This window comes from Thalassophryne amazonica, chromosome 2 (assembly GCF_902500255.1).
Source record: "Thalassophryne amazonica chromosome 2, fThaAma1.1, whole genome shotgun sequence".
Classification (NCBI taxonomy): Eukaryota; Metazoa; Chordata; class Actinopteri; order Batrachoidiformes; family Batrachoididae; genus Thalassophryne; species Thalassophryne amazonica.
In genome coordinates this window covers 100637728-100664641 of record NC_047104.1, presented here as the reverse complement: position 1 = coordinate 100664641, position 26914 = coordinate 100637728, and the positions used below count along the sequence as shown (strand labels likewise).

The 26914-nt window shown below is 40.9% G+C and overlaps 1 protein-coding gene across 1 annotated transcript in view; it reads left to right on the top strand.

Moving 5' to 3' along the window:
• Positions 1 to 26914, top strand: part of LOC117528020 (polycystic kidney disease protein 1-like 2) — a 113543-nt gene that overhangs the window by 1195 nt on the left and 85434 nt on the right. The window contains exons 2-12 of the mRNA XM_034190544.1: positions 6357 to 6515; positions 6599 to 6787; positions 11211 to 11321; positions 12905 to 13052; positions 14752 to 14981; positions 15076 to 15486; positions 15583 to 15710; positions 15818 to 15959; positions 17920 to 18118; positions 21874 to 21985; positions 22092 to 22233. Of these exons, the coding sequence (XP_034046435.1) occupies positions 6357 to 6515; positions 6599 to 6787; positions 11211 to 11321; positions 12905 to 13052; positions 14752 to 14981; positions 15076 to 15486; positions 15583 to 15710; positions 15818 to 15959; positions 17920 to 18118; positions 21874 to 21985; positions 22092 to 22233 (1971 nt within the window). The remainder of the gene's footprint in view (positions 1 to 6356; positions 6516 to 6598; positions 6788 to 11210; positions 11322 to 12904; positions 13053 to 14751; positions 14982 to 15075; positions 15487 to 15582; positions 15711 to 15817; positions 15960 to 17919; positions 18119 to 21873; positions 21986 to 22091; positions 22234 to 26914) is intronic.

The following is a 26914-nucleotide window of genomic DNA, read 5'->3' as shown; positions in this document are numbered from 1 at the left end:
CACCACCAGCTTTAATTGAATACTGATATTGTTAAAGTAACAGTTAAAAAGTGTTAATTTAACACTGAAAAGAGTGGACATAGATACTGCTGATTTTGCTGTGTACTCGACTCTTATTAACTACTGAGGCTAGAAAGCAGATACTGGGTTTAAAGTATGCAAAGACTCCAAGTCTTTCGGCATGGCAGCGCACAGCCACCACACTACAGAACCGCCTTGGGTTCCAGATTGTAAAAACCAGTGAATGGAAACAAAGTAACAGGAAAATAGTAATGGAGAAAAGTAATAGATTTGGCTAGGAAAAAAGCAACAAGAAAGGAAATAACATTGGGATTTATTTACCATATAAAAGTTTATTTTCACATAATTATTTACATGGAAGGTGTTTAGGGTTATGGTTAGGGGTTAGGGTTCATTAAGGTGTTCCCTCATACATGCCATCAATTTCTTAATCAGTAAAACACCCATCATAACTATGTAACAAACTCAACACACCAATATACTCCATTGCCACAACACAGCTGTACTTTTTATTGTTACTTTTTGTACGTTACTTTTTCCTGTTACTTTTTGTATGTTACTTTTTCCAGTTACTTTTTGTACGTTATTTTTTTCCTGTTACTTTCTTTCCTACAATCAAGACACACAACTGGTTCATCCCCACCTCTCGAAATGAATCATCTATCTGCTGCAGTAAGGTCAAACACGGTTAGAAATAAACTGAATAACAATAGTCACAGTTGGCTGTCTATCTTTCACCTTTTGATAACTTAATAAAGAAGAGAAATGATTACTATACAATACGATACGATACGATCAGTGATCTGACCACTTTTTTTAGTAACGAGTAATCTAACGCGTTAATCTTTCCAAATCAGTAATCAGATTAAAGTTACTTCTCCATGTCACTGTGCGTTACTATTATTTTTCATTGTGGGTCGATAGCAGCATTAAACTTGGTCTGTGGGCAGGAGGTCGGGGTTCGACTGAACTGCCCACTTTCAGTGAGCTGTGAGCTTTTCATCCGCGGTTTTTTTTGCAGCTGCTCGACTCGTCGTCACCTCTTAAAGCGCGGTGATCAGCACAGCTGCACTGAGCTTTACAAAGACATTTTTATACTTTTTTTCCTCCTTTATTTAGAGCTGAGCTGAGCCGCTCCGTATCTGCACGTTAAAACAGCTGATCCTCCGCGACGCGTCAACAACTAACACTATTTTCCACTCAAATGCACCTAAACTCTCTTTCTGAGGACCACATGATGTGAAAACACAATAAAACTTTCTTACCTGTAAATCTGGTCACGTTTTCTGCATAAATAAATGTTATCCTTTCTTTGTGCTCAAACGCCAAAGTAGGGGCGAATCCAGGTGGAATGGGGGCGTGGGGCAGGGATGTGCCCCCCTCCCCCACAACACCCCTAGATTAAAGGTCCAGTTTTGAAGCCTTTTTTTACTACAACTACTAATACTACTTAAAATAATATTAATTTCGACAAGTAAAATATTTAGAGAGAATTTAAATGTTAGAAAAATGCTAGAATGAATTTAATAGTTACATTTATAAACAATGTAGGTTCGAAATTGCAAGTTTTACTGTTACAGTGCTGTCAACAGTTAAATATGAGGTCAAGAAAGAGGTCTTTATTTTACTTTTTATAAAACAAGTATTTATTTTCATTGAAGTCAAGAAAGGGTGACTATAAAGTAACTTTTGGCAAAACAGGTATCATTGTCATGTTGAGGTGCCAGAGGGTTGTTGTCGGCAGCTGGGAAAAGTAACTAAAAAAGTAACTAGTAATCTAACTTAGTTACTTTTACAATTGAGTAATCAGTAAAGTAACTAAGTTACTTTTTCAAGGAGTAATCAGTAATCAATAATTTGATTACTTTTTCAAAGTAACTGTGGCAACACTGGATACGATACACTTTATTGTCCCTTCCAGGAAATTTGTCTTGAACTCCAAGAGCTGCACAAATAAAACTGCCATTGCATAATTGCATAACTCATGCATATTGCACATAACTTAATACATACACCAATATTGCACATACCCCTTTTGCACAAAAGTCTTGCACTTATCCCTAATATTGCACATATCCCTAATACACAAACCCGTTGCACAGTCATCTCCCACATATGATTAAAAGGAAAATGCTGACAATATTATGAATGACAATGAATAAATAACACTGAATAACAATGCCACCATGACATTAATGCACAATCCTACTACCTATCCCAGGAACAATTATTTAAAACTCTAATTGACGTGGGCACGAATGAGTTTTTAAAGTGATTCAGTCTGCACTGAGGGACTCTGTATCGCCTACCAGACGGTAGGAGTTCATACTCAGGGTAGAGGATGTGGAAAAGATCCGACAAAGCTCGCTGTACTTGTTTGAGAACAGACTGTTCATACATGGACTGCAGGGAAGAGTTTCCAGCCCTACCTACAACTTTCATAGCAGTCTTCACCAGACGAGCAAGCTTAGATTTTAACTGGACAGAGAGATTACCGTACCAAGATGACATCCCATATCTGATAATGGTTTCCAAAACAGCCTGATAAAACAGAAACAAGATGTTCCGATCAACCCCAAACACCCTGCTTCTGCACAGAAAATATAACCTCTGCTGTAAACGGGAGGATAAATTATTGATGTGTTTCCCAACTAAACTGGTTATCTAAGTAAATGCCTAGATACCTGTAAAAGCTGACCTGATTGATTTCTTAATCATGGATTACCAGAGGGGTATGATCACCAATACAGAGAGAGACCTGTAACAGAAGTTGCCATCTGGGCCAGCAGACTTATTTTTCTGAACCCTACTAAAAAGTGACCTGATTTTGCCTGGATCAACTACTAACCTAGTGCACAAATCAGTAGGTGAAATGGAATTTAAAATATTAGTACAATCCAAAGAAAAATCCTGAGTCTCCAATCTCAAATAAAAGTCGTTGAGCTCATTCGCAATTATGTCTCTTGGGGCGGCTCGAGACAAAACTACGCCTGTTTTATGATGTTGATTACACAAACATCAACACTGTGATTACTGTCTTCAAAATCTGCATGCAAACAAAAGACCTTCTTTATGTAGCAAGGTGAAGTCTGGATTGAAAAGATGTTCCTGCTATCTTGGCTAGTGGGGAATTCCCCTTTGGCTAACCTGGTAGAGTCTTGGTCTCGAGCGCAAGCAAGCTGATGTTCGAATCCCACAGTCATCTCTGTCACAAAAACAGGGTCACATTTACATGTGCCTGCCTGAACAACTCCAGACATGTCCTGTTGTGCCAACATTCCTATTAAAGATAATATATAAAACAATGTGAAAAGATGGCCTGAGAGGTTTGCTGGTCCTCACCTGCATCTATCAATCAATCAATCAATTTTTTTATATAGCGCCAAATCACAACAAACAGTTGCCCCAAGGCGCTTTATATTGTAAGGCAAGGCCATACAATAATTACGTAAAAACCCCAACGGTCAAAACGACCCCCTGTTAGCAAGCACTTGGCGACAGTGGGAAGGAAAAACTCCCTTTTAACAGGAAGAAACCTCCAGCAGAACCAGGCTCAGGGAGGGGCAGTCTTCTGCTGGGACTGGTTGGGGCTGAGGGAGAGAACCAGGAAAAAGACATGCTGTGGAGGGGAGCAGAGATCAATCACTAATGATTAAATGCAGAGTGGTGCATACAGAGCAAAAAGAGAAAGAAACACTCAGTGCATCATGGGAACCCCCCAGCAGTCTGTCTATACCAGCATAACTAAGGCATGATTCAGGGTCACCTGATCCAGCCCTAACTATAAGCTTTAGCAAAAAGGAAAGTTTTAAGCCTAATCTTAAAAGTAGAGAGGGTGTCTGTCTCCCTGATCCGAATTGGGAGCTGGTTCCACAGGAGAGGAGCCTGAAAGCTGAAGGCTCTGCCTCCCATTCTACTCTTACAAACCCTAGGAACTACAAGTAAGCCCGCAGTCTGAGAGCGAAGCGCTCTATTGGGGTGATATGGTACTACGAGGTCCCTAAGATAAGATGGGACCTGATTATTCAAAACCTTATAAGTAAGAAGAAGAATTTTAAATTCTATTCTAGAATTAACAGGAAGCCAATGAAGAGAGGCCAATATGGGTGAGATATGCTCTCTCCTTCTAGTCCCCGTTAGTACTCTAGCTGCAGTATTTTGAATTAACTGAAGGCTTTTCAGGGAACTTTTAGGACAACCTGATAATAATGAATTACAATAGTCCAGCCTAGAGGAAATAAATGCATGAATTAGTTTTTCAGCATCACTCTGAGACAAGACCTTTCTAATTTAGAGATATTGCGTAAATGCAAAAAAGCAGTCCTACATATTTGTTTAATATGCGCTTTGAATGACATATCCTGATCAAAAATGACTCCAAGATTTCTCACAGTATTACTAGAGGTCAGGGTAATGCCATCCAGAGTAAGGTGTTGTGTGGGCCGCTGAAGAGGAGGTACTGCTGGCCCACCACCACCAGAGGGCGCCCTGCCTGGAGTGCGGGCTCCAGGCACCAGAGGGCGCTACCGCATCATGGGAGTAATCTGGGTGACAGCTGTCACCCATCACCAAACACAGCTGTTTCTACTCAGCACCGAGGTATATCAGGAGGACGGCGTCTCCACCTCAGTGCCGAGATATCGCCTAAGACCAAGGTAACATTCTCTGCAGCATATTCTGTGATTGATAAACTTGTTAAACCTTTCAGGACTGGTGACTACTGAGACCCTCCTTCTTTGGATAAGTACTCACCTTCCTGCTGAACTTTGCCAAGAGGTGGAGGCGGCTTCTCCCTCTCTGTACTGGGTGCGTTCATCCACTCCTGTGTGTTCTTGCTCTCTCCTGCCAGCAGTACCGGATCCGACGAGCGGAGGCAGTGGCCACCTGGGAATTCGGGACTTGGCGGTTCCAGTATTTCCGGGGTTCGGTGGCAGTGGAGATCTGGGTGGTTCCGGTTCGACTGAGACGGACGTCTCCTATCTTCGAGCCTGCCCACACGACACCAGCGGATTCGACCCTAAACATTGTGTTTGTTATACTACTCGTGCTTGTTTCAGTAGTAAATCTTGTTTTTTACTTCCTCCATTGTCCATTCATTGCGCCCCCTGTTGTGGGTCCGTGTTCCTACACTTTCACAACATAAGGATCTGGTTAGACACCATGTTTCTAAGATTTGTGGGGCCAAGTACAATAACTTCAGTTTTATCTGAGTTTAAAAGCAGGAAATTTATGTCTGTAAGACAATCCTGCAGTTTAGCTAATTGGTGTGTGTCCTCTGGCTTCATGGATAGATAAAGCTGGGTATCATCTGCGTAACAATGAAAATTTAAGCAATGCCGTCTAATAATACTGCCTAAGGGAAGCATGTATAAAGTGAATAAAATTGGTCCTATCACAGAACCTTGTGGAACTCCATAATTAACCTTAGTCTGTGAAGAAGATTCCCCATTTACATGAACAAATTGTAATCTATTAGATAAATATGATTCAAACCACCGCAGCGCAGTGCCTTTAATACCTATGGCATGCTCTAATCTCTGTAATAAAATTTTATGGTCAACAGTATCAAAAGCAGCACTGAGGTCTAACAGAACATGCACAGAGATGAGTCCACTGTCTGAGGCCATAAGGCCATCTATCAGAATCCAAGATTTTAAAGCTGAATTATGCACTCATTTTTACAGTTACTGGTAGACATTTTGTGGACCCACTCACTCACAGACACTCTGACTTGCTGACTGACTCACTATGGTCTCTGGTTGTTCTGCTAATTGCAGGGAAAATCACTCATTTCCTTCGAGCTGTAGCATAATACAAGGTACAGTATTTGTCAGCTTGCTGGCAAATGACAAATATATGAATGTGTCTTTGTTTCTCTTGAGGACGACTGAGTCTACATCCTTCCATGTTATAACTCTCTCCCTCAGCCCCAACCAGTCCCAGCAGAAGACTGCCCCTCCCTGAGCCTGGTTCTGCTGGAGGTTTCTTCCCGTTAAAAGGGAGTTTTTCCTTCCCACTGTAGCCAAGTGCTTGCTCACAGGGGGTCGTTTTGACCGTTGGGGTTTTACATAATTATTGTATGGCCTTGCCTTACAATATAAAGCGCCTTGGGGCAACTGTTTGTTGTGATTTGGCGCTATATAAAAAAATTGATTGATTGATTGATTGATATATTTTTTGTTGTCTGAGGAAAAATTGTAACCCAACAATGAATGAACTCTTACTTAAAAGATATTTACTATGAACTGGCCTTACTGTTCATCACTGTTTTACCTAAATAACAGAATCTAAAGTGTCACCACACTTGATGTCTGCCTCTTTTTGTCCATTTCCAGGTGCTCTTGCGTGGTTGGATGGCTCAGATGTCAGCTATAGTAACTGGATGAGCTTGCCAGATACAGAAGCAGGCTGCGGACACGTCCTGAGAAATTCAGGCTTTCAGTGGGAAGCTACAAAGAACTGTAGCCAAGAATTCTATTTCATATGCCAGTTTGGTATGAGCTGCACAATAAATTGGTGTAAAAGCTGTATTATGTTAGCACACCATGATGATTCTTTATATGTCTCATTTTCTTAGATTCTACAAGATCTATTGCATGTGGTGACCAAAATGTCACACTGCAGTGTGGTTCTGGAGACATTATAGAGATAGATGACAGCTTCTATGGCCGCAAAACAATTCACTACTGCCGATCCAGGCTTACTGCTTCCCCCACAGCCCCCCAGGAGGAGTGCAGCTGGATAGACGTCATGGATTCAGTCACAGGTATTATCAACTTATTGTGTCATTCATGTCACTTTGAAATGTGAAGACATTCTGCCATGTGCTGTGTTCTGCAAACATAAGTATGGGTATGATAAAAGGGAGAAAATGTTAATTATGCATGTGGCTGCTGCTGATTGATGACATATGCGAGATGGAGAATTTAACAAAACCATAATTATATTGATCAATACTGGCAGTTTTGTCAAACTTACAAGAACATATGCAAAATTTTAAACCACAAAGTATCTATATGCAGAAAAAAATTTTTTTCTTGATTAGTATATCGATAAAAGGTCAAATTTTAAAATGTACATACTAAATACTTTATTTGTATAGCCCTTTCAGGTTGTTACATATCAAAGTGGTTTACATCAGCAAATTCACATCAAAACATCTCATGTTAAACATTAGAAATAAAATTCAGTAACTTAAAAACACCCACTATATACACACTGTAAAGCTTAAAATGTGTACATAAATGAAATGAAATCAAAATATATCAGTTATAAACTACCTCAAAGTGGCATATTTTAAGATTAGATTAAAAATTTTCCAAGTAGTAATTTAAGTGAAATAAAATTAAATAAAATATGTTGTTGCAGAGAAATTTGTCTCTCTTTCTTTACAGAAAGTAGTGTATTTAAAAAAGTTTTCAAATGAAATACAATCTGATTGTTTTGTAGGTTTACAGCTCAGTGTATGTTCCACAAAAACAACCAACCAGCAGCAATTATGGCTCATTCACTCACTCATCTTCAACTGCTTACTCCAACTAGAGCACTGCGCTCTGAGAGCGCAAACCTCCACCAACACTATAGTCTCCAATTCCACAAATTTTACACTCACTCATCTTGAACCGCTTACTCGGGATCGGGTCGCTGGGGCAACAGCTCCAACAGGGGACCCCACACTTCCCTTTCCCTCACCTTGGAAAAAAATTTCAAGGTCAAAGTTCTGTTATTAGTGGCTTTTCATAATCTAAAATATAATACAAAAATATAGATCAAAAGGGCTTTTCAATGTTAAAATCAAATATCTGCTAAATCTGCAATATGGATCAGATGTGGATCAAACTTAGTCTATTCAATGAGCGTGCCAGTTGGCACCTCACTGTCACAAATGAGAGCGATTGAGGCACTTTTCATTAAGATAAAATGCAAAATGTACACCAAATAGGCTTTTCAATATTAAATTCAAATGTCCACAAAATCCACAATCCGGATCAATCAAACTTTGTCAGTGGCTTTATCAAAAAGTACACTTAACATCACCGCAAAGTATCATTTGTCAAAGAAGAAAAATGTTGCGATCCTGTGATGGCTGATGAAATGCTTAGGCTAGTATCTCACTGGATGTTGAAGAGCAGTCGAAAACACAAAATTGCGACAAAACATGCAAATTAGTGATACTTTTTCAGTTGGAATCTCACTGAAGTGGTACTAACGACACGTTAGCGCATGTTGTCTGAATGTTGGCCAAATGTTGCACGAACTGGTGGCAAAAATAGGGCCAAAAACCGCGAGCAGTTCGCATACATAGTGCACAAGTTCTGCTCAAATCTCACAAAGGACTCTAGTAAATGTCAAGCACCATTTACTCGGCCTTTATACAACCCCTGGCAAAAATTATGGAATCACCGGCCTCGGAGGATGTTCATTCAGTTGTTTAATTTTGTAGAAAAAAAGCAGATCACAGACATGACACAAAACTAAAGTCATTTTAAATGGCAACTATCTGGCTTTAAGAAACACTATAAGAAATCAGGAAAAATAATTGTGGCAGTCAGTAATGGTTACGTTTTTAGACCAAACAGAGGGAAAAAAATATGGACTCACTCAATTCTGAGGAATAAATTATGGAATCACCCTGTAAATTTTCATCCCCAAAACTAACACCTGCATCAACTCAGATCTGCTCGTTAGTCTGCATCTAAAAAGGAGTGATCACACCTTGGAGAGCTGTTGCACCAAGTGGACTGACATAAATCATGGCTCCAACACGAGAGATGTCAATTGAAACAAAGGAGAGGATTATCAAACTCTTAAAAGAGGGTAAATCATCACGCAATGTTGCAAAAGATGTTGGTAGTTCACAGTCAGTTGTGTCTAAACTCTGGACCAAGTACAAACAACATGGGAAGGTTGTTAAAGGCAAACATACTGGTAGACCAAGGAAGACATCAAAGCGTCAAGACAGAAAACTTAAAGTAATATGTCTCAAAAATCAAAAATGCACAACAAAACAAATGAGGAACGAATGGGAGGAAACTGGAGTCAATGTCTGTGACCGAACTGTAAGAAACCACCTAAAGGAAATGGGATTTACATACAGAAAAGCTAAATGAAAGCCATCATTAACACCTAAACAGAAAAAAACAAGGTTACAATGGGCTAAGGAAAAGCAGTCGTGGACTGTGGATGACTGGATGAAAGTCATATTCAGTGATGAATCTCGAATCTGCATTGGGCAAGGTGATGATGCTGGAACTTTTGTTTGGTGCAGTTCCAGTGAGATTTATAAAGATGACTGCCTCAAGAGAACATGTAAATTTCCACAGTCATTGATGATATGGGGCTGCATGTCAGGTAAAGGCACTGGGGAGATGGCTGTCATTACATCATCAATAAATGCACAAGTTTATGTTGATATTTTGGACAGTTTTCTTATCCCATCAATTGAAAGGATATTTGGGGATGATGAAATCATTTTTCAAGATGATAATGCATCTTGCCATAGAGCAAAAACTGTGAAAACATTCCTTGCAAAAAGACACATAGGGTCAATGTCATGGCCTGCAAATAGTCCGGATCTTAATCCAATTGAAAATCTTTGGTGGAAGTTGAAGAAAATGGTCCATGAGAAGGCTCCAACCTGCAAAGCTGATCTGGCAACAGCAATCAGAGAAAGTTGGAGCCAGATTGATGAAGAGTACTGTTTGTCACTCATTAAGTCCGTGCCTCAGAGACTGCAAGCTGTTATAAAAGCCAGAGGTGGTGCAACAAAATACTAGTGATGTGTTGGAGCTTTCTTTTGTTTTTCATGATTCCATAATTTTTTTCCTCAGAATTGAGTGATTCCATATTTTTTTTCCCTCTGCTTGGTCTAAAAAAGTAACCATTACTGACTGCCACAATTTTTTCCTGATTTCTTATAGTGTTTCTTAAAGTCAGAAAGTTGCCATTTGAAATGACTTTAGTTTTGTGTCATGTCTGTGATCTGCTTTTTTTCTACAAAATTAAACAACTGAATGAACATCCTCCGAGGCCGGTGATTCCATAATTTTTGCCAGGGGACCCCTGGCTTTAAGACTGAATGGCTTTAAGAAACACTATAAGAAATCAGGAAAAAAAATCCTCATTTGTTTTGTTGTGCATTTTCGATTTTTGAGACATATTGCTTTAAGTTTTCTGTCTTGACGCTTTGATGTCTTCCTTGGTCTACCAGTATGTTTGCCTTTAACAACCTTCCCATGTTGTTTGTATTTGGTCCAGAGTTCAGACACAGCTGACTGAACAACCAACATCTTTTGCAACATTGCGTGATGATTTACCCTCTATTAAGAGTTTGATCATCCTCTCCTTTGTTTCAATTGACATCTTTTCTTCCTGATTTCTTATAGTGTTTCTTAAAGCCAGAAAGTTGCCATTTGAAATGACTTTAGTTTTGTGTCATGTCTGTGATCTGCTTTTTTTCTACAAAATTAAACAACTGAATGAACATCCTCCGAGGCCGGTGATTCCATAATTATTGCCAGGGGTTGTATGATCCTCCTCAGGCTCTGGGATTTTCCGGAAGTGCTACTCTACACGCGCATCTGCTCAAAGCGCTCCCCGACTCGCTGCATCTGCCATGTCTTCATGACATGGCATGCCGTGATGTCCAGCAGCACTTTGGGGTTGTGTATCTTTTGATTTGATTTATTTTGTAATAACATACATGTACATAAAATAATATGGTATATAAAACTGTAGAGGATAACACAATAAAGCATTTAACTTATTTACATTGTGGTCCTCAATAAAAATAAATTAGTCGTGTGAAACTTCAAGAAATCCCTCACCAATGTTTGTTCACAAGCTGTCACAACCCAGTGAGATACTAGCTTCAGACTGCCAGAAAAGCCGTGAAGCAAATCTATTCCTCGGAACACAATGGATGGACTTTGGGATAACTTTATGTATGCTTACACATTTATGTCAAACTGGGATTATTAATGTGGAAGAGTTCCCTCAGGTATGAGACACAGTATTTGTGATTCTCCTAAGAAGTTCTCATTAGAAGGTTATCAAAATGCCAGTGCGATAGTTAAATTTATGCAATAGCAAAGGTTGCAGTTTTAGGAACTCTGCAGTCAGTCAACTTGGAAACACTCTGGGTGATTTTCCTGCCTGATATTATCGAACATGTTTGTGTATTGATGCAGCGCATTGTCGTGGACGGCAAGCTTGCCAGGCTGGAGTGGACACAAGCTCTTTCAGTGAACCTTGCCCTGCACTGGGAAGTTACCTGTCTGTGGAGTATCACTGCAAGCATGGTCAGCTGCACGTCTTATCCTTCCTGTTCCCATCATACACCATACATTTTAAAGGCTTTTGCACATTATTACTTGGTGCATATTATCACATTATATTACTTTATTCATATCACCTTATCTTCATTACCTATAGGGCTGCCCGAACAGCCAGGCTACTTGGTGATGGCACATCATGGCCATTTTTGTGGCAGAGCAAACTCACCATGGCTATACATTGTTTACATCACCTGCTATTGTCAATCTGCAAGCTGTACATTCATGACGGACATTGTTGATGAGCTTTCTGAATAAAATAGATGTGTATTTAAAGGCAAGTAATTAATGTCCTTTTAAACTTGCACCACAACTTCGCTGGCTGTTTTTCCTGCATTGGCACTGCACTATGAAATAGACCACGACTGACACACACTGTTCATCTGTATGAATAAAATAGACTTGTTTCATATTTAAAGTGAATCACTGAGTTCTTGTACTTTTAAAACATGCATTGCAGTTCTGTGTTACACTCAGCAGCAAGGCTTTTATTGGGTAGATTATGATCAAGACATCCCTTAATTTATTCACAATGCCGGACAACTGATACAAATCACTAACTTACTGTTAGAGAGTTTGTAGTTGTGTCGGATGAGTGGATAACCGCTAACATCAAGACACGAGTCCACATTCAAGTAAACAAGTTCCCATCATTAGGTACGTAGATCACTCTTGTCCTAGCAAACCCAAAACTATTGAGGGCCTAAGAGTTCATGGCAAGTTTTTTTGGGGACATCAAGAAAACGTGCTCCATACAATTTGCTCCATACAAAACAGACATCAGACCACAAACATTCAATTGCTAGCATTTCTGTGTCCATCTGAGCCATCCAACCATGCAGAGTGCCGGAAGAAGGGCAAAATGAGATATCATTGTCAGAAGACATTAGAGGTTCTTTAGATTCTGTTATTTAGTCAAAAAGGTGATGACGTATCCAGTGACTACTTAAATAATGTAGCTAGGGCTGAAACGGTTACTTGAGTAACTCAAATAATTCCATTACAAAAAAGTTTGAGGCAAATTCTGTGTCTCGAAGCTCCGTTTAATGTTGTAGTACATATGCCAGACCTGTATGTGGCGCTGTAACGTCCCCAGAAAAAAAACAAGACTAGAGCATGCGTATAAGCCGTGTAAGAGCTAATCAGTGTAACACCAAAAGCTACAGTTTTCCAACATGACACACATAGTAAAATTAAGCCTTTTAAGAGAAAGAGGGTCCATGCTGATCATCTGACATAGACTGCGCATTCAAAGCGAAGCAGTGTGTTTGTCTATTTTTAAAAACACACGGTTTGGTCTGCTAGCTGTGCTCTGCTCTACGTGCACTTTAAGTAAATCAAGTTTATTCAAAAACTGCCTTTATCTGGATATGATCACAGTTTTCATCGATCAATGTGGCTTTTGTGGAAAAGCTGCTCTCCAGAGCCCAGTTTTTCCACAGGCTGTGCTCACATTCAGGTGCAGCCTGACTGATTGAGAATTACAGACTTTCACAATTACCAATTACTATATATGGGCCTAACTGTACATTGTCATGTTTCCCACTCAGGTCTCCAAATGCTGATAAGGAAGCTGGCGGCTGTCTTTGATAATATCACCATCACTATGAAATGGCTCCTTCACCCCTTTCAAGGAAACCTTACATGCACAGTGAACGCAGGAGACGGACACACCATAGATTCATACAGCCCAGAGAAGTGAGAAATACCTGGCAATGCCTGGCATTTAACTAGACAGACAGATACAGCTGTTATTTGAAGGCAGATTGTATAAGGCAGATTGTATAAAATACACTTATAATCAAGAAGCAATCTGTTGGGTTAACCGTGGAGACAGGCGAGGGTTCGGTGCACTGGTAGGCAGTCCAAAAGGTAACAATATCTGTGAGGGAAGCAAAAGTCAGAAAAACCAGCAACTCAGGCTGAGGGTCAAATCTTGATATCGAAACATACCAGGCAAAAAGTTTGATGGTTGGCAAAGAAGGTTCAAGGTGCACAGAAAGGCAGTGGGAGTCAGCAACAAGAATTCTTTGACATATTTTCTGAACTGATATACTTATTCACCTGGAATTTTATGTAACTGTTACCTATACTTGTTTTCAAATTCATTTATTTTGATCATATTCAGTTAAATACTGTAGGTTCCACAATAATTTTTAATGTGGGTCTATTTGGAACCCAGTTTGGTATCTGGTTGGATTCTATAGCAAAATTTTGAGCTTTGTGTCAGTTTTTCATAGCTATTGAGCAGTTAGAGAAGTTTTCATGAAGGATATTTGCATCAAAGCAACTGCAGGAGGAAGGTGCATGTATTGAATTTTCTATTGAAAAGTCTTGTCTGGGCAGCACGGTGGATTAGTGGTTAGCACTGTTTCCTCACAGCGAGGAGGTCATGGGTTCAATTCCCGTGGCCTTTCTGTGTGGAGTTTGCATGTTCTCCCCGTGTTTGCATGAGCTTCCTCCGGGTGCTCCGGTTGTCTCCCACATCCAAAGACATGTGGGTTGGGTGGACTGGAATCTTTAAAATTGTCCTTAGGTGGGTGTGTGGGTGTGTCTGTGTTTGTTTGTCTATTTGTGGCCCTGCGACAGACTGGCGTCCTGTCCTGGGTGTACCCCACCTCACGCCCTATGACTGCTGGGATAGGCTCCAGCCCCCCGCGACCCTTAATTGGACTAAGCGGTAGAAGATGGATGGATGGATGGAAGTCTTGTCTGAAAAACTGGAAAATAAATATTAAACGGAGATAGTTAACAGATAGTTAACAGTCATTTTTAAAAATAGTTGCATGGTGACACTATCTGTAAAAATGGCAAAAAGTAAAAAGATGTCAACAGTATTAAAAAAACAAGATGTTCTGATGAGGGGCAGCATGGTTGCTTAGTGGTTAGCACTGTTGCCTCACAGCAAGAAGGGTGGTGGGATTGATTCCCACCTGTGGCCTTTCTGTGTGGATTTTGCATGTTTTCCCCATGTTTGCATGGGTTGTCACCGTGTACTCCGGCTTCCTCCCACATTTAAAGACATGGAGGTTAGGTGGATTGGAAAATTTAAATTGTCCGTAGCTGTGTGTGCAAGTGTGAACGTGTTTGTCTGAATGTGTATGTGGTCCTGCGACAGACTGGTGTCATGTCCAGGGTGTACCCCGCCTTACCCCCCCCATGACCCTTAATTGCGGTAAGCGGGTATAGAAAATGGATGTTGGGGTGGGGGGGATAGATCGTATGTGTACAGATTAGTAAGTTTCACAATGTGTACTGGTGAGGATTAAGGTGAAGCCCTCAACTGGAAATGTTGAAATACCACATTAGCCAGGAAGAAATCAACTGAAAAAACCTCTGGTTTGAAGCCCTTCTTTATTTATTTGGGAGTCAAACCTTATCTGTATATTTCTGTTAGGTTGGAGAGCACTGTGATGCATAAATTCAATTCGCCTGGTGTTTTTGTGGTTGAAGTGGAGTGCAACACCAGCGACTGGCATGTAAAAGCCCAGAAAGCTATAACCATTCAGGAGCCTGTTGGAGAGTTTGGTGACATCAAGTGCTACAGTGGGAACATATCAACAGGTAGCACTAAATGCTATGCACTTCATGGCAGGCCTCTTCACATCCAGGTTGCCTTAGAAACAGGTGAGTCAAATATCACAGGTAATAAACAGAATCTTGTTTCTGACATATTCTTAAGATCTATGGGCTTACTAGATTTGTTTCTGTCATATTCAAGGTACAAACGTCACCTACATGGTTCATCATGGTGGCAATCTGATTGGAAACGGTTCAGCAGACAGAGGGATGGCATCGTACAATATTACTGTGATGAAAAGTGCGGTGGAGCGGCTCGGAAATGGCTGCAGCGACCTGACTCTGACTGCGTCTAATGAGGTCACATCACACAGAGTTTCCTCTGAGCTGCGGCTGTGCCTGCAGGAGCCCGTTGAAGGCCTGCAGGCCTCAGTAATAGCACAGGAAGACGAGTGTCCAGACTCCACTGATCTCATCATTAGTGTCTCCCTGGAGCATGGTACTCCTGTGCAGCTCATCTTTTCTTTCTCTGGACTTAATGACACTCTGTCGGAGACAAGGGAAATGCCCAATGGGAGTTTACAAACTTATACTTTCTCCTCTCCAGTTAGAGGTACCCAAAACTTTACTTTTACATATCAAAATTGACTACTATAGTAAATACTGCTCAGACTCAATGCTTAAAAATGCTAATTGTGTTTTGGTAAAGGATTTTTTGGTATGAAAATACAAGCGATCAACAATGTCTCTGCTTCTGATGTGACTGTGGACTTGCAGAACATTCTGCAGGTTTGCCAGAACAACTCAAACTTTTCATCAGAGAAACGTCGAAATGCAGTATGGAGAACAGTTTGTGCAGTATATTGCACTGATTTGTAATATAGATTTTTCATATATTCTTATTACATTGGCATGACTTTTTGTTTCTTTTTCTTTTTATTAAGACAGGTAATATGAAAGGGCCTCATAATTTGACAGTCATTGCTACTCCAGACACTTTGGTTGATTACACACAGACTGTCACACTGGGGCTGACTGAAACTGAATCATTACCCAGCAAAGGAATCACATTTGAATGGGAGTGTAGTAAGTACCACAAAAATTCTCATACTTCTGATTATTTAATGTTATTTTTATCAAATTATCACCCCTGTAATACAGCGTTGGTTACAAAACTGAAAACAGACTACAGCTTTTAACATAGAACAGTGCTGAACCAACCCAGTGGTCATTTCTGAATCATTCATGGTGGTGTGTGTGGTTGAATTATGTTGTGAGAGGTTTTGTTTATGTTGCCCCCATCCTGTGAATATTAGAAGTTTAGGATCATCCTGGTCAATGTGGTAAAGAGTGTGACACATAAGTGACACTCCTCTGGTCATTACTAATGTTAATACAATCACGGGCACTGACAGGGCTGGTTACTAGGATGATATTGTTCTCCATTGATTGAGCAATGGCTAGTAATGGTCTTGACTTTGCAAAACTATGGGGACTACAATTTTCTGAATCTTGGGTTCAGTGTCCAGACTGGCACTTTTGGACATGGAACTCTCATACCAGTGAGATAGATAAAGAGATGATGTTCTCCTGTGAAGATGCTGGGGAGTTCTGCAGAGCTGCAGATACTACAGATGTTCCCAGTTTGTGACCATTAACTTGCTGTAACTTCCGTAAAGATTCAGATTCCTGTGGAGTGCTCAGTCTTAGAGATATAGTTTTGACAAATTTCAGGATGAGGCTGTTTTGCAGGAGCTGGAATGTAATCTGAGACGTGCAAACATGGAAACAATAAAATGGCCCAAATGGAATGTGGGCGTTCTCTCATGACAAGACTGTAGAAGCTGATTGCAGTGGAGTCATCAAGCTTTGCTGGAGAAGGTGTTTCATCTCTGAAGACACTTGGATCATCCAGAGGAATCAGAGTGCATGGCCTGTTTTGAAAGCTGATAAAGCAAACTGGGGGGGATGACAGCTAGGCATGTATTGGAGTTCTCTGTGAGCAGATGACACATCATCTGGGATCTAGTGACCCTCAGCCTGCTCACAGAATAATTGAACTATTGCATACCTTCAAACTTATACCTCCTCCCAATGTAGTGATGACATGGTCCTTAGAGGTGACTTTGGTGTGCTGACCCTTTAGACAGGCTACTTTGAGCACTTGCCGGAGTCCTGTCCCGCTGCTTGAATTTTGTGCATTTCCGGGGGGGTTGGTTTGTTAGTCAGATGCGAACCACTGAATCTCAGCGGTATTTCAAAAGGCAATGAAACTGCTGAGGGCAGTTAAAATTTCAGGAATCTGTGGTATCAGAGTTGAACTCCTTCAGCCAGGTGGAGATACTGTTCTCCTGACATTGCAAACAATCCTTGCTTTCATTTTGGAGACAGGTGTCTTACCAACAGACTCAAGGAGAGGTTTTGTTGTTCCTCACTGGAAAGGCAGTCATCCAGATTGCAGCAACCACAGGGATATGACACTGCTCTTTGTGTAGGACAAGGTACTGCCAATTGTCATTCGCAACAAATTCCTGTCTCAGCTGACTGCTGCTTGAGTACTCATTTCTTTGCAACCTGTGCTGATTTTCACAAAGAGTGAACCATTTGAACTGGTTGACTGGAAAATTCTGCAGAGAATGACTTTGCATTAAAGGACTACGTAGTTACTCAGGGACACTCTGATGAGGTGTAATAAATGCACTGTGAAGGAACATTAGCTACAACACTATGGCCATGTGGCATTTTCCCTGAGCAGGATTCAGCATGCTGAGGATCCCAGCAACTTGAAGAGGCCAAGGGAATGCTCACATATCACCAGATTGTGTCAGATACATGTCAACTTTCAGGAGGCACAGATGGACTGGTTTTCTGTCTGGGAGGTTGCCAACTAGGATTCTAGTGGGGTGGTGGGATGTGCGGCAGCACTAGGGTATACTCCAGGACCTGACCTGCCCTGTGAACATGCAATACCAAATATAGATACACTAATGATTAATTCATGTGCTGACATTTTTTTTAAGACTTTCTTGTGTCTTTGTCCATACAGTTGGAAACTGCAAATGCAACAACAAAACAAAGGATGAAACCCATGTCATTGAGAAAGACTGTCTTCCAAATCCATTTGAAGTAATCACCTACAGGTTAAGTGTGATGAAAGCAGCATGGTTTAGAAAATGGACTGACCTTGCTTCAGCTTCTACGTGCATCACTGTTAATCCAAAACAATTTACAGATGTCGCCATCAGGTAAAATGACTCGACTGTTACGCAAATAGAATTTGCAAAACCTCCAACATGACATTATGATGTGGCTTTTAAAGGAAAAAAAAAATATGCTTATAGCTTTAGTATATACTGTTTTAAAAAAGTGATTTTTTTTTTTTTTTTACTTTAAAAAGTTTGTGTTGGGGCTGCCATAAAAATTTTAAGGTAGCAGAACTTGGAAATATAAGTTGAAGTAAACTGTATAATGATTTAACCATTGCAGCACTGTATCATGTATTTTCATGTCACGGTCACTCATAATTCATGCTGACCAACACGTATTTCAGAAAAAAGTGCACCAAACTGTACTGATACAGTTAATTTCAAATCCAGTGCTTCTGAAAAGAAAATTAGTTCTTCAGCTGAATTCACAAACCAGGTTCCTGCAGAGTGACATGGTCATTGTGATGTTCTTTAGTTTGTGTGACAGTTAAAGTTGCAGGCTAGAGGTGATGTTTGAGGTGCTGGAGGTGAGTTGGGTTACATATTGTCAGTAATCTGTGCAGTGCATGTGGATTGCTATTGCTTGGAAGTAGAAAGTGTTGGCACCACAGATCAGTAAAATTGTGTTCTTAAAGATCAACTCAGTGTTTTTCTGGAGTTTAAAGAGCACAGCACTCAGACATACATTACATAAGCAGGCTATCTATGCACGTGCTGTGTACACTACTTGCTGGTGGCAGTATATGGCAGCATTCGTGGCACATACTGTATTGTTTCCAGTGACATTAGTTTGTGCCAACAAGCACAACACATATTGTTGCCTGCAACATTCCATTAGTATGATAGTGTATTATCGCCACTGATGGAACAAGAATTACAGAGCGATTAGAGAGACAAAAACTCCTAACTTTACAATATAACACTAATTTTTCAAGTTTAGAGATTCTGTAAGATTACAGTTATAAATTTGCAAAAAAAGAAATTTTCAGAAAATAGTGTCTTTGCATGAGCAGGATGGTGTCTTAGTGGTTAGCACTGTTGTTTTGCAGCAAGAAGGTCGTGGGATGGCTTCCTGCCTGGTCCTTTCTGTGTGGAGTTTGCTTGTTCTCCCATTGTTTGCGTGGGTTCCTTCCAGGTGCTCCAGCTTCCTCCCACTTCCAAAGACGTGCAGATGAAGAGAACTGGTGACTCTATATTGGCAATAAGTGTCTGTATACAAGGTCTGTTAGAAAAGTATCCAACCTTTTTATTTTTTTCAAAAACCTGATGGATTTGAATCACGTGTGCTTGCATGAGCAAACCTTGAACCTTTTTCACACCTGTCGATTGCGTAATTTGCTGGTAAGCAGCATTTGTGTCAGGATGGGTGGAGTCTCGTCCTTTTTTCTTTGCAAATGAAAATGGCGGAACGACTGGAGCAGTGCGACTGCATCAAATTTTGCCAGAAACTGGGCAACAGCCAGGTGGAAACCATTCGGAAGATTCAGACGGCTTTCGGTGGCTTTTCAGTCGTGTGACTATCCGAGAAATTGTGGAAGAGGTGGGCATGTCACAACATGTCCTGTGAGACTTCAACATGGTGGCGCTTTGTTCCATCAGCTTCATGCCCAAGCCATCGGCATGAATTTCGCTGCAACTCTTTTCATGGCCAAATCTTCTGTCACAGTGGAATGTGCCAAAAAAGTGCTGATGTCCACCTCTTCCGCAATTTCTCGGATAGTCACTCGACGGTCCCACATCACCACAGCGTTCACTTTGGAAATTATCTGGTCATTTCAGCATGTTGGTGGCTGCCCAGAGCGTGGCTCGCTCTGCACCATTGTGCGGACGTCTTTAAACTGGTTGTACCACTCCTTAATCTGTGTGATGCCCATAGGATCATCAGCGAAAGCCATCTGAATAATCCGAATGGTTTCCACCTGGCTGTCGCCCAGTTTTTGGCAAGATTTGATGCAGTCGTGCTGCTCCAGTCGTTCCGCTATTTTCCTTGCAAAAAAAAAGACGAGAGACTACACCCATCCTCACACAAAGGCTGCTTACCAGCAAATGACGCAATTGACAGGCATGAAAAAATTCACGCATGCACACGAAGGTTCAAGGTTGGCTCATGCAAACACACGTGATTCAAATCCATCAGGTTTTTGAAAAAAATAAAAAGGTCGGATACTTTTCTAACAGACCTCGTATATCTGGCCCTTTGATAGACTGGTGTCTTGTCCAGGGTGTACCCTGCCTTGTGCCCTATGACTGCTGGGATAGGCCCTAGCTCTCTGATTTGATTTCTAGCCACATAAATACCAATGTGTATATATGCTTTGTATTTCTGGCCAAATTCCAGCTGACACACACTAACATCTAACACCACTCGTTTGGCACTTAGAAAATGTGTGGCCATTCGCATTATCATCACGAAAACAGTTAGCAGACGATCACTGTGGAGCTGGATGTGAAATTTGTCTAAGTGCCTCCATGAGTGTGGAGTTGCAAAAAGCCACACATGTGGTGCATGTGTATCACACGTGTCGCCCCCCCCAACACATTTGACATGCCAGGTGGGGGGGGAACCACACTTGCATAAAATGCTCATATATTTGTACAGATCTGGTCACAGCACACTGACAGCTGGATGACAGCTCAGTGCACACGTTACAAACACAGACACCACCACCAGGACAGTCATATAAATTGTTACAATAATTACATAACAAATAATAATAATAATTACATAACAAATAATGAAAATGAATGGCCACATAACACAGAGACACATTGGTCAGGGTGCTGAATGGACAGGGGGCGTGTTCCCTCACAGCCATGGCTGTAAAGAGCTCTGCTCCTGGATGTCCCAGCTTGAGAACACGTTCCATGTTTGGAAGGACATGAACTTCCAACATTCCTCTGTGAGGTGTGTTTCTCTGCCTGCTGTCCTCACATGGAAATATATAAAACATTTTTTGCCTTTGCGCCAGGCTGCAGCGTCTGCACACAGCACAGCACGTCTATGTCTTTGTTGATTTTGGGCATTTTTTCCACACTGATTACAGGCCAGCGATGGTAGCACAGTGGTAAAGTTTCCGTCTGGTAATCAGAGCTTATGGGGTTGAATCCCTTGAGTGGCATTTTTTTAACCAGGGTTATTTAACCATGGGGTTCTGTATTACGTCCCCTTTTATGTATTATTTATATCAACACAGTGATATTCATTAATTATATAGCTGGTTTTTATTTCATTGTTCTCCACATCAGTGGCATGATGTGATGCAGCTGCTTGCACTGTGTTCCTGCTTGAAAGACACCATTGCGTGCACAAACTGTTGCACTGGGATCGTGCACGCCTTCCCGTCGGTGCGATGTTTTTGCGGTTCACTCATACGGGCTGTTTCGCTGTGAGTCACCCTGAGTTGTACTTATTCGCATGTGTGAAGGGGCCCTCACTAATGCCGTCTATGTGCTTGCTCAGGAGGTTGGAAAGGTTAGACCTGACCCCTGTGAAGCTCCTTGAGGTAGATTTGTTGTGATTTGGTGCTATATAAATACATTGAAAACTGGTAAGTATGTTGTTATATTAAAAAATAAATAAAATGCCACACATATCAAAATTTAAAACTTGTTCTCAGTATAAGTCTTCACTACTCAGATTCACATTATATGACAACTCTGTATATTTTGGCAAAATGTGTTTTTAGGGAGCTATTGCTGAAGTCAGCATTGAGAAAAAGTTGACAAATTTTGCCATAAAGAATTACCATGTCATTACTGTCATGTACTGAGTTTGTGTATTTACTCTCTTACAGCTGTGACAATTGCCCATTGTTCAATATAAACAGTGATGCCAAACTACGGTTAACCTGTGAGACAGCTTGTCCAGAAGTAGTTTGGTACATTGAGGATCCCAAACCTGTGAGGGTGAGTCTGAAACAGGACTTCACTAGATTTGAATCTCATGCATGAAATGAAAGTGTCTAAAATGCAGCAGTTTATCAATGAATTACTGTTTTTTTTTTCTGTCCAGGGTGATCTTGAAAACTGTTACAACAAAATAGGACAACAGCCACTCATTGATAATCAGGATGGCAACACTGAATATGTTGTACATAGTCAACGTCTGAAAGATTCAAGGGATTTTTCACACAACATCAGTGTGATTGTTTATGGTGCGTTTTCTTTTAATTCTTGTTTTATTATAGCATGCATTGTGTGTGTTAGATTAGAGATTAGATTAGATTAGATTAGATTGGATTAGATTAGACAGAACTTTATTGATCCCTTGGGAAGACTTCCTCAGGGAAATTGAGGTTTCGGCAACATTGTATAGCAGCACAAAGGGTAAGAAACACACAGAGTTTGGGGATTAAAATCTCTTTATTGTCATCTTATTGTATATAAAAATAAAGGAATGTATTGCGAGCTGTACAAGAAGTTGAATAGTAAGGAAGGAGAAAAGGACTTGTACCGATTGGCCTGACAAAGGGACAGAGCTGGAAAGGATGTGCAGCAGGTTAGGGTGGTAAAAGATGCACATGGTAATGTGCTGACAAGAGAGGAGTGTGTGCTGAGAAGGTGGAGGGAATATTTTGAAGAGCTGATGAATAAAGAAAATGAGCGAGAAGAAAAGGCTGGATGATGTGGTGAGAGTAAATCAGGAAGTACAAGAGATTAGCAAGGAAGAAGTGAGGGCTGCTATGAAGAGGATGAAGAGTGGAAAGGCAGTTGGTCCAGATGACATTCCAGTGGAGGCATGGAAATGTCTAGGAGAGATGGCAGTAGAGTTTCTAACCAGATTGTTTAATAAAATCTTGGAAAGTGAGAGGATGCCTGAGGAGTGGAGACGAAGTGTGCTGCTTCCTATTTTCAAGAACAAGGGTGATGTGCAGAGCTGCAGTAACTACAGAGGCATAAAGCTGATCAGCCACAGCATGAAGTTATGGAAAGAGTAGTAGAAGCTAGGTTTAGAAAACAGGTGAAGATCTGTGAGCAGCAATATGGTTTCATGCCGAGAAAGAGCACTACAGATGCAATGTTTGCTCTAAGAATACTGTTGGAGAAGTACAGAGAAGGACAGAAAGAGTTACATTGTGTGTTTGTAGACTTAGAAAAAGCTTATGATAGGGTGCCAAGAGAAGAGTTGTGGTATTGTATGAGGAAGTCTGGAGTGGCAGAGAAGTATGTTAGGGTAGTGCAGCACATGTATAAGAATAGTGTGACAGCGGTGAGATGCACAGTCGGAATGACAGACTCATTCAAGGTGGAGGTGGGATTACACCAAGGATCATCTCTGAGTCCTTTCCTGTTTGCAGTGGTGATGGACAGGTTGACGGATGAGATCAGACAGGAGTCCCCATGGACTATGATGTTTGCAGATAACATTGTGATCTGTAGTGAGAGTAGAGAGCAATTTGAGTCCAGTCTGGAGAAGTGGAGATATGCTTTGGAGAGAAGGGGAATGAAAGTCAGTAGAAGCAAGACTGAGTACATGTGTGTGAATGAGAGGGAGCCCAGTGGAATAGTGCAGTTACAAGGAGTAGAAGTGGTGAAAGTAGATGAGTTTAAATATTTGGGGTCAACTGTTCAAAGTAATGGAGAGTGTGGTAGAGAGGTGAAGAAGAGAGTGCAGGCAGGGTGGAGTGGGTGGAGAAAGGTGGCAGGAGTGATTTGTGACCGAAGAATATCAGCAAGAGTGAAGGGGAAAGTTTACAAAACAGTAGTGAGACCAGCTATGTTGTATGGTTTAGAGACAGTGGCACTAACAAAAAGACAGGAGGCAGAGCTGGAGGCGGCAGAGCTGAAGATGTTGAGATTCTCTTTGGGAGTGACAAGAATGGACAAGATTAGGAATGAACATATCAGAGGGACAGCTCAGGTGGGACGGTTTGGAGACAAAGTCAGAGAGGCGAGATTGAGATGGTTTGGACATGTGCAGAGGAGGGACCCAGGGTATATAGGGAGAAGGATGCTGAGGATGGAGCCACCAGGCAGGAGGAGAAGAGGGAGACCAAAGAGGAGGTTCATGGATGTGCTGCGAGAGGACATGCAGGTGGTTGGTGTGACAGAAGAAGATACAGAGGACAGGGTGAGATGGAAATGATTGATCTGCTGTGGCGGCCCCTAACGGGAACAGCCGAAAGACAAAGAAGAAGATGTAGATGATTAAGTTACTAAATCTGAAATGGAGCTGGAGTGCTTCTTTTAAAGGTCATTGTTTTGTTTTTCTTAGAAACTAGTGCAGTGCCTGTAGAAAGTATATATTCCTATAGAAAATTGAGAGCCTTGTGGATGATCTTTGTCGAAGGTGGCACGTGACAACGTTCCGCCTTGTGATAATAAAGTCTGAAGTATCTGTGTGTCTGTGGCTCGCATATCTGTCGGAATGTTTCAGTATTATTTATTTCCTTAATTTATTTCTTCTGTGTCTCTCCATTCGCCTTATTGAGATATCTCATACTCCCTTGCACTCCAGAGAGTTGCTGCAGTCTAAATAACATAGAGAAACCACATGACGACAATTGCAAATGAACATTAAATAACCAAAATGTATTTTTTTTTATGCTTTTCATCACGTTAATAAGAGACTGCATGCATGAGACCCTGAAAACTTGCAAATATTCCAAATAATCCATGTCTGCTACGTTTAACCTGCGTGCAACTTCATGAATGCAAAATGAATTTCAGACATCCTATATATTACTCTGGAACAAAGAGGACAAACAGTGTTGTAAAGGACAATAATCAGGACGATAAAGGGCAAACTTCATTTTCTTCCAGAATGACAGCAGGAAGTGATCGCAGATCACAGCGATTCCCATTGAAAATAATGGAGAAACAACCTGAGCTTCTCGCGTGTTTACATAAAACAAACACAATAACAACATCTTTAAACCCAGAGAATATATTCACGAGAGTTTTAGCAGAATACAAAGTGTTTTATGTTGCAATGTTAATGTTGTCTGTGTGCAGCGGTTAAAGTGCAGCCTGATCAGAGGGTCTCAATGCATTTCTCAATGTTACAGACATCTCGCGAACTCTCTGATGTTTTGTGAGATTTTGGGGGATTTGAAACCTCAATAGGGTGAATGAAGGCGTTAGAGATAGGCATCTGTTTAAGGCAGACAGTGACTCGTCTTTGTTGGTGATCTTTGTCAAAGCACTTTGTCAAGTGCAGAAAATCCACTATGGTGATAGTGTAGTTTATTTGCCAGGGAGGGAATTTCAACAAGTTGAGACTGTGGCCTGCTGAGGGATATGCTTTCCAAACTTAATACCCATTGCTGTATTGGATGATGTTGAAATTGAGGATGGCCCAGTGGTTGTTCCAGCAAAAGCAAAGATTTCATGTCTGCTACCTACAACGCGCGTGGAATGTCTTAAACCTAAACCTACTTCTAGGCATCTTATATATGCTACTCTGGAACCACCCCTAAACCCAAACAGTTCAAACCGTCAACCCCACTGAGGTCTTAGACTGGGTCTCATTAACATAAGATCACTGTCCTCAAAATCATTGTTGATCAATGATCTAATTATTGATCATCACTTAGATATGATGGGCTATGTGAAACCTGGCTTAAACCTACAGCTGTCCTCCCCTTAAATGAGGCCTGCCCACCAGCAGATACATTTAGTCACGTCCCACGTGATGCGAAGCAAGGCGGGGGTGTTGCTCTTTTTAGAAATCTAGGTTTAGCTTATTAGCTGTTGGGGGTTACAATATCACTCGTTTGAGCATCTGAGTCTCCACTCTGCTCAGGATATTACACATTGCCAAGGTCAGAAGAATAAAATCAGTCGTATTCCTTTGTCACTGTATATAGGCCTCCGGGCCCCTATTCTGAGTTCTTAGATGATTTGGTGCGTTCATCTCTAACTTGTCAACTAGTGTAGATAACATTCTGATCATTGGTGACTTTAACATTCATATAAATAAGCCTTCAGTGGTGTCTGATCACTTACTTATTAAGTTTACAGTTTCACTGCTGTGTTTAGTGGAACAACAACCTTATATATCATTACGGCGATGCATCAACTCCTCAACTAAGACTGAACTCGACGCTAGACTGCCTGATGTCTTAGCTTCACATTTGCAAATACCCAGTCAGTAGACAGACTTGTGGATAGTTTAAACTCAGTGCTCAAAACTACACTCGACATGATTTGCAACACCTGTGTTAAAACCGCACTCCCCCAAATCACAGTCACCTTGGTTCAATGATTATCTGCGTGACCTCAAGCATAAAGCAAGAGGTCTAGAACGGAAATGGTGTCCTTCAAAATTAGAAGTATTAACCTTGCCTGGCGTGATGCTATCTTAGACTATAAGCATGCATTATGGCTACAAGTGGACTTACTACTCTGATTTGAACAACAAAAACAAGCTGTCCTTTTACAGCACAAAATTTCCTGGATTACTTGAGAAGAAAATAGAAGACATCAGGTTAAACATATCCCCCTTACCAAAAGTAGTACATGCAAGTATGATTCAAGTATACTTCCAGTTTACTTTTTATATAGTTATCAGTAATATTTTTTGGTAAGGGCCGGCATGCCTTAATCCAGCCACTACACCCTGCTATTGATGTGGGTGCCACTACTGAGGTATTACCTAGATTTACAGAATTTGACAGTATCTCACTAGGCATGCTGACAAAACTCGTAATGTCAACAAAAAGCACAACCTGTTTATTTGATCCTATACCAACAAAACTGTTTAAGGACCTGTGGTCCACTCTTGGGCCGACTGTACTGGAAATTATTAATCTTTCTTTCATTTCTGGATCTGTTCCTAAATGTTTTAAATCTGCAGTGATTAAACCATTACTTAAGAAACCTAATCTTGACCCT